The sequence below is a fragment of the Solanum lycopersicum genome, chromosome 5 (assembly GCF_036512215.1).
Source record: "Solanum lycopersicum chromosome 5, SLM_r2.1".
Taxonomy (NCBI): Eukaryota; Viridiplantae; Streptophyta; class Magnoliopsida; order Solanales; family Solanaceae; genus Solanum; species Solanum lycopersicum.
In genome coordinates this window covers 64,083,383-64,092,550 of record NC_090804.1, presented here as the reverse complement: position 1 = coordinate 64,092,550, position 9,168 = coordinate 64,083,383, and the positions used below count along the sequence as shown (strand labels likewise).

The following is a 9,168-nucleotide window of genomic DNA, read 5'->3' as shown; positions in this document are numbered from 1 at the left end:
TTTGAAAAAAGTAATATTTCCCTCTTAAACTAAATCAGTTGTAATTTCATTTTATGTGTTCATTAAGAAATACTAAAGTATTATTATTATTATTTACTTTTATTTATGTATTTAAGATACAATTTCTAGTCATTAGATATTTATTCTACTGAGTATTCTAATTATAAAGAATATTTACTACTAGGATAAATATGATTTCTAAAATTAATTATGTTTTAAACTTTTAAAATGATAAATAATTTAAAATATGTGAAAAAAGAATTTAGCTTGAAAATTTTGACTAGAATTTGATCATAGTAATATTTTTTCTATGTTATTTTATATTTTAAAATATTTTTACCCTTTTAACTTTAGTATATTTTAACTAAAAAATGGGGGGGAAATCAATAAATTTAAAATTAAAAAAATCTTATAGTTTTTAAAATTTTCTGATCAAATTCTGATAAAAAATTTTAACTAAATTTTCTGACTGCTTAATATTTTCTTTAAAATATTAATATTTTTAAAAATCACGATAAATAATTCAAAGACCGGAGAGTGCATAGTTTAATAGCATGTGAGGTGAACACTTCAAGGCTAACAACGTGACTTAGGGAGGAAGTAAGCGTGGGATTTAACTTAAATAGAGTACTTTTGAATTCTTGCAATATATATTTTTTAAAAAATAGGGAAAGTCATTATAATTAATTGAAAGGAAAATTAAAATAAAGAAAAAAAAACAGATTATCATTATTTTGAATTGTCTTTATGAGTAATGAATAAACATAATTAGCTACCTTTGCTTGTTCAAAAGTTCAAATGTAAAACACTTAAAGAAGCTTGCAAAGAAAAATTAAAATTAACAAGGATAGTAATAGAATGATAAATATATTTTTACTTTTAAACAGAAATCTCGAATTTGAATATTTTTTAAATATAGAAAACTTTTTACTAACTTTTCGATGTAATTCAAATTTAATCAAATCACAATAAAACACTAAATCAAAAATAAAAAAGAAAGAAAATAAATTAAAAGAATTTGACTATTGATTGCTTCGAAAAAAACATTTTGCTAGGTTTTGACATTTCACATGCATGTTTACGATCCAAGCAATTAAGATTACTTTTTGCTTTGCAAATTACTCCTCTATTTCATATTAATTGAATTGTTAAAGTGTTTTATTCTCTTTAAAAAAAATATTAAAAAAATTACGTGTAATTTCTTATTTTTATTTTTATTAATTATTATTAAATTTATAATTAAAGTAACTAAATATTAATTAATAACTAATATCAATACTAATTAATGAAGGTCAAAATTAGAAAAATATTTTTAAAATAATCTAAAAAATTAAATAATAAATTTAATTTAAAAATAAACAATATCGCAATTCAATTAATATGAAATGAATTGAGTAAGTTAGATAAAAAAAAAGGTTTCAATGATTATTGGTCAAACTTTTAAAGTTAGAATTTCAAACTATCATGTGAATGAAGAATTCTTGATAAATTGGACATTTTCTATCAATAAATACAATTTCGAATTAACAGAATAAATGATTTTTTCAATAAAAAGTTTACAAAAGGAAAAAAAACAAAAAATTTACAAGTTAACCTTGTATTTTGTAAGACTTGGTAAAATAATGGAACGAGAGTATCTATACATAAAATATAATTATTAATTATAGTCCAATATTTTGGGAAAACCATTAGATCTCTCTTGAAATTTTAAAATTCATATTTTTTTCACCTAGAAATCGAATGGTATTTTTAATACTACTTTCTTACTTTTTTTATTTGTTCGATTTTAATTTTTTACTTATTAATTTTGACAGATTAAAAAAATATTTTTTATTTTTATTATTATATTTTTAATTTATTAGAAACTTAATTTTTTTGAAAAAAAAATATAAATTTTTTTTAATGAGTAAATTAATTTTAGAATTCTATCAAATATTAAGGATAAAATGGTATGTTATGTTGATTAATATTTTCTTAATAGATATGTTAAGTTAAAATTGAACAAGTAATTAAGAACGAGAAATATTAGTCAATAACCCATGTTACTAACTTCTTTAAAAAAAAATTTCATATTTGGTATTATATCTAAACTAAAGGTATTTTGATTTTATATCTATCAAATGAGTTATTAGATATATATTGGACCTATGGTAACCTATTATAAGAACTTCTTTTATCGAAATTTTAAATACATATAAAAAATTTGAACAAAAATTACTAGATCCAAAGTGAACTGATAATTTTAATAAATGTATCCTTGCGATCTAATTAAACGCTCAAACTCATCCAATAAAGTAAAATTCATCAACTAACAAATAGATAAACAATTTTACAAGTAATAGAAGGTTTAAATTTGTGAAAACAAAAAAAGTTACAAAGAATATAACACCAACACTACATGTTCGAAAATTGCACAAAATCGACTCAAATTGCACAAAAAAGTTGTTAACAAAAACAAATAATTATCATGAGTATACACTCTTATGCTTGAAATTATTACATCAATATTTGAATGATAAATCATTATTAATGTATAAATGATGTTCTTGAGGGACGTCAACCACTAAATATCTCAAATGTGGTTGTTTATTTTCAACATAAACAATAATAATACTTTAAATTATAAAAATCATTAAATTGCCAAACCTTATATATTAGGCGTAATCACAAATTCCATAAAAACAATATCCACCAGTCATGCACCTGTTGTTGCAATATCCACAATGCCTTTTATCAAAAGACAAATTTACACATTCACCCCTACAACAAGTCTCCGTAAACGGACATTTCTTCTTGCACGCACCGCAATTATGATCATCATACGATAAATTGATACATTTATTGTTGCAACATGTTGTGTTTTTGCCGCCAATTTCAAGAGCGGTACATATTTCGTTATCCTTGTGGCAGTGATCGGCCGCTCTAGGATTTTTCGGCTTCACTTGTTCCGCGAGAAATCGACTTGCTACTAATTTTTTCTTCAACGGGGGCAATGTGGGAATTGGTGCTTTTTTGGACCCCGTAATCTCAGGAGTAGTGGTGGTGGTGATGGTGGTGATGATAGTTATGGCGAGCGCCATAGTGACGGCGAGGGATATTAAGATTTTCATCACCTTCATCTTATAGAGAAGGTGAAATGTACGTTGAGGTGCTCGATAGATTTAGTTATTTTTGTTAGAGGGGTATGAAAAAGGGAAAGAAGAATGAAATGTTTGAAACAATTGATGAAGGGGTACTTATATAGACATGCTACCTAGGTACCTAACTCATTTTTTATTGAAATATTCAACCACAACTAGTTACACAATTTTTTTATAAAATATTCAACCACAACTAGTTACACAATTTTTTTATACTCCCCTCTGTTTGGAATTATTTGTTACAATTTTTATTTTTAAAGTCAAACTATAAAAACTTTAACTAACATTTTAAGATATATATTTTTTATCGTACTAATATGCAAAAAATTATAATTTATAGTACTTTTAGTGTAGTTTTAAAATATCTAATTTTTTTTATTTAAAATATCACAGTAATGTGATCTAATTTATCTTTGAAAATTAGTCAAATTGACTTTTGATAAGCACAGTATGACAAACAATTCCGGACGGAGAAAGTATATATATATACGAAATAATCTTTTTACGGCACACAAAATAGGGTAAAGTATGAAGGTCTGAATAGACATATCATTCTTCGTAGACTCTCATGTGTCTTGTGGGATCACATTAAACTTATTGTCCGCATTGTTATATATATATAGTTTGAACTAAAATTATTAGATTCGCATAAACTAAATAATTTGCATTCGAGGCTCCATTACAGATCTTTTAATGTATCGTTTTAAATATAAGCAATGTCATGATTTTTTTTCCATTACTATAGTATATCAGTAAGAGTTTAATGAAAAATTTATAACATTGCATCTTTCGATTATAAAAAAATATCAAGTTTATTACAAAAACTTGTCATTGGTATGCTATACGGAATAGACAATTAGAATATTCCATGGAATCAACTAATAACAAATCTCATAATTTTAATATAAATAATGGATAAAATATTCACATTTTATTTCAACATTGTTATTTTTATCTCAAACCAAACTAAGAATAAAAAGGTGTCATAAAAAAAATAAAAAGGTTCAAAAATTTTTACATTATCAAGTCACTAAAATAATATTTATAGGTAATTATCCTTAGTATAATTTATAGAACATGTTATCAACTATATCAAGTAAAGATGATTTAAGAGCGTAAATATATTTTACATAAATATAAGTCAAACTCATAAGTAAACTTTAATTTATCGTGAAATAAGTTGGGGTTGACTTTTGAAAGAGCTGGCAGAATGTGAAGAAGCAGCAAGCAATAAACTTAGGAAATAATTGAAGAAATAATTAAGCATTAATTAATTAATGATCAATTCTAGTACCTTTGCTTGCTAGAAAAATTGCTGACTTTAAACAGCTTATGTGCATGAATGGTTTTGCATGTTTTAAAAATGAAGTTAATTAGTAGTAATTAAATCATAGAATTTAATCTATATAGAGATAAATAAACTTTTTTGGTCACGGAGTTTACATATGTAACTATAGGCATTGTTGTCTTTAATTTGAAGACTCTAGCTAGTTTACTTCTTTAATTAAGTTGCTTGGATAGTAGGTTCTAATTAAAGTGGTTTAGAGGAAAATTAACGACACATCTAAATAATTAGGAGTATACATTAGTTTCTACTGTTGCGAAAGTCATTTTTTGAGGGGGTGGGGGTGGGGGGGGGGGGGAGGGGGTTGTATGAGGGAATAGGTTCGTCATTTCTACTTGACGCGTAAGTTACTTTTTATATGTATAATTAAAAGTACTATTTTTAATATTATTATCTTAGACGTATTAAATATGAAATGATTGACTCAAATTTTTTTTTAGATAAAAGCAATTGAAAACATATATTCGCCAGATTGTCCCTTGTCTGCCCATGGATTCAGCAGCAGTTCGAAAGGTTGCCCTATTCGAAAATCTCATGTTCAGATTAATTAGACCTTTAAGTACTTTGACATCACTCGATTATTAAGAGAACAAGCTCAAAGCCAATAGAAGATGAGTCGTCTAGATTCAACAAAGCTATTCCAATAAACAAATTTGTTATATATTGTAACCCCATTAAGACGGTCATTGAAATCTTAAAGAATACTTCAATTTATAGTGATATGGAATAGTATACTTCATTTTATCTCTGTCCCCTCTCTCTCTCACCTCATGTATATTATTTACCTAAATCTCATAGTGTAAGATTTAAATTACATTTTATCTCTATTTTTTTTATATTTACAAAAATCTCTTAAAAATAATGTTATTTGGATACATAGCAAATAAATCGGATACATTAAATATGATACACTAAAACAAATTCAGTTACACTTTTAAAGGAAAGAGAATATAAAATTGATTGTTAGTTCCTCAAATCACGCTAATTTAATTGATTTCAATCTTTTTCAAAATCTTATCAGATTTAATCAAATCAAAATTTAAATTTTCTTCTCCAAATCTGTCCGCCTTCAATTCAAAATTTAAATTTTTTTCTCTCAATTCTATTCCAAATTCGTATGGTTTTAAACAATTCAAATTTTCGTCTTTCAATTCTTTCCCCAATCATAATAGATTTTAAAAGTTGGAAACAATAGCCGATACATGATCATGAATACGTTCAAGAATCTGGAAAATCAAGGTGAGTTATGAATAATATATAAGTGGGATTTTAAATTTCTTCTTCCAATTCGTCGAAGATCCTTTCAATTTTGATTCAAAATCACAAAAACAATGAGAAGGTACATCATGAATATTTTGATTTGTCTAAGACAATGAAGAATCTAGAAAAAAAATCTGACATTCAAAAATTTGGAAAAAATATGAGTCTCGATTTGTAATGTATAAAATAGATTAGAGTTTTAATTGCATAGTAAAATATATCTGACAATCAGAGGTATGAAACTACATATATTGTGTTCTTAATTCGATTTTTATTTATATTTTTTAGATGACCATACAATTGTGATACAATAAAGTTTCTTGTATAAATTGATGAGTACTATACACCTATTAATTAGATACATTAAATAACTAATCTTGGAATTAAAGATCAACAAGTTACTGTGTGATACATGTAATATAGTTTAATTATTGTTTCATTATCAAATATCTAACATGATACATTACTATTTGTATATCTTGTTGTTTGTGAAATATTATACTTTATAGATGATACATTATGCATATGTTTTGTTGTAAAAGCATCAAAATGTTCAAGAATGAGGTATGTATCAGACTAAAGTTATATTTTGTACCTGATATAAGTATATAAGTTTAGTTGTTTGATTGTTTGTGATTGATGCATAGAAATAACTGTTTTACGGAATGTATCACTAATTTTTTTAATGTTTACAGTTTTTGAATCATCAGAGTATCTTTATTCACTCTATGATTCTAGAAGAAAGATATATTTTTTGCCTTGAAAGATAAATATGCAATTGTGAAAGATTTCAAGTTGATCAGATACTTTTTTCTATAATTTTTTTTGTTGATAATAATGTATCTGATACAATAAGGTTGTGAAAGAATAGTGTGTGTAAGCTGAAATAAAGTGTATCTATAAAGGTATCATTTACATATTTATGTATCAAGATATTTAATTTGATACATAGTGTTTTCATCAAAATAAACAAGATACATTGAAAATTAAGTATCATATGCGTGGAACAAGCAACGATTGTAGCAATGATGTATCCAATCAATAATAACACTAGCAAGACTAATTTAAGAATCAAAATAAATGAGATACATTGTGTCTTTGACAGTGATAATCGTGTAATGACTGATCCAACTATTTCTTTCTCTTTTTTTGAACTTGTATTTCAATGTAGATTTGAAATTCAAACATGTATAAACATTGCAAATCAAATACGACTTTCTAGTTTTTGATTTATAACAAAAGATGTCTAACAATATGAATGAAATAAGAAAAATATTATTTAGTAATAAAATAATCAAATATGAAAAGAAATCCTAATATAATTAAATAACAAATATTCTTCCATAATATAGTAATTTGTGATTGATAAGGTATATCAATCAATTGATTTTCTTTCTATTAGTTGATTTTTATTTTTGTTGTTATTATTTTTCCTATTTTTTCTCCACGTTATTCTCAAATCTCAATCAGGGGTTGTTTTTTTAAAAAAAAATTCATCACCAAAAAGTAAAAGAGTTTTTCTAAATCTTGATTTAACATATAATTTTTTTATGATTCAATGAATTTTAATTTTTTGCTTTTATCATAAGTTTTTTGCTTTTATCTTATTTTTTCATTTTCTTAATCTGATTTTTTTTTGGAAATAACGATTGATTTTTATTAACTTTGATGTTATTTTTACTTTTTATTATTATAATTTGAAATTCTATTGTTGAGAAATAAAAATTATTTTCTGAAATTTTGATTCCATTTTTTGGTGTGGTATAGGGAGTGATTTGTAGATTGAAATAAGGAAGAAATAAATATTAATTTTGGAAGTTAGGATTTATGTATCAAATGTTTGAAGTTTGGGAGTAAAATAAGGGATTTTGAAAAATTTTAAAACTTGTAGAGAATAATGGAGATTATGAAAAGAAAAGATGTGTGTATAGGTAATTTATTCCTATTATGTATTTATATAATAGAGACTTTAAGTCCACTTATGTAATGTCATCACAAATAAGAGTTTTCTTAACTTATTTTATTTTCAAAATCACTTTTCTTTTTTTTAAAAAGAGTTGTGACTTTTAGGAAAATTTGTGATTTTTATGAAAAGTTACAACTTTAATGAAAACTGCGATTTTTATGAAAAATTATGACTATTATAAAAAGTTGTAACCTATCTTAATCATGACCTAAAGTGTCGTAATTGACACCCACACTAATCATACGGTGGGAGAACCACTACTACAATCCAAACCAAGCAACTAAACTAAAACTAAGACAATTAAGTTTCAAAAACAAGTTTAATTAACTAACAATGCAGAATTAAACACCTAGAACCTGAAAGACATTGTACCAAATTCTACTAAAGACAAATCTAAGAACAAGTGGTACAACCCGTACTAGACAACACCTTAAATAATAGTTTGAGTCCGAAGAGAGTAGAGTTAAACAAAGAGAACTCAAGGCAGTCGGAGGAACTAGCTCACTCTTGAATTCGAATTAGTCACTGATCCCCTAAACGAAGTGTGTCAATAGTCGCGTGAAGATGTCATGTACTCAACAAAAATCAGAGCAGGTGCAAAATCATCACACAATCACTGTGTACTGGTGGGATCACACGGCTATCCCACTTGTGCAATATAAACAAGTCGAGCAAACATTATAATAACATGCATAAATATATCAATATAACATCATTATCAACATGACAACTCAACAACACATTTCACATGCTTACACATCATTGGTCCTCTCACGGAACTCAAACTCAAATTGTTAGTGCACGACATGGTACTTGATCCCAGTTAGCTTGCACAACTGTGGCAACTCAATCCTATAGTTATGCCAAAACATGGCAACCCGATCCAATATTATGCCGGAACGTGACAATCGATCCAAGTTTGCTTGCCAGAATGTGGCAATCCGATCCTCAATCACACACAACAATCACAATCAATTAATATACGAAAGGATCAACAATCAAAGGTCTAATTATTCGAATTATTACAAACCCAATAACCCTAGACCAAATCTAAGATCATAATACCATATTTAGAATTTTTTCCATCATAATTCTTAGATTAAAACCCTTTCTCATCGATATAAGAAATAGCTCTTACGAATCGAAAAAATGAATTCAGAGAGTTAATATCATATCTTTTGCCTAAAAATAGTGAAAAAATGTTAAAACTCATATGAGATCGCTCCTTAATCCTAAAAGTCAAAAAGTACTAAATAGGGTGTTCTTAAGGTTTATAAGCAACTTAAAATGCGTCTATCCCGCTCCAGCTGACCCATCCTGCTGTAGCGGTGCCGCACCAATGGCCTAAATCCCGCTATAGCGGCCTCTGCGCGGACAGAATGTACCATTCACGAAAAGATCAATTTCGGGCTCGTCCAAATTCGATTCTATAAAGTGCTACGAGTTTCTTATCGTCT

The 9,168-nt window shown here is 26.3% G+C and overlaps 1 protein-coding gene across 1 annotated transcript; it reads right to left on the bottom strand.

Moving 5' to 3' along the window:
- Positions 1–2,654: 2,654 nt before the first annotated feature.
- Positions 2,655–3,080, bottom strand: LOC101267026 (stigma-specific STIG1-like protein 2). The gene has a single exon (XM_004240219.3). The coding sequence runs from the start codon at positions 3,078–3,080 to the stop codon at positions 2,655–2,657; it is 426 nt and encodes a 141-aa protein (XP_004240267.3).
- Between the last annotated feature and the right edge of the window lie 6,088 nt (positions 3,081–9,168).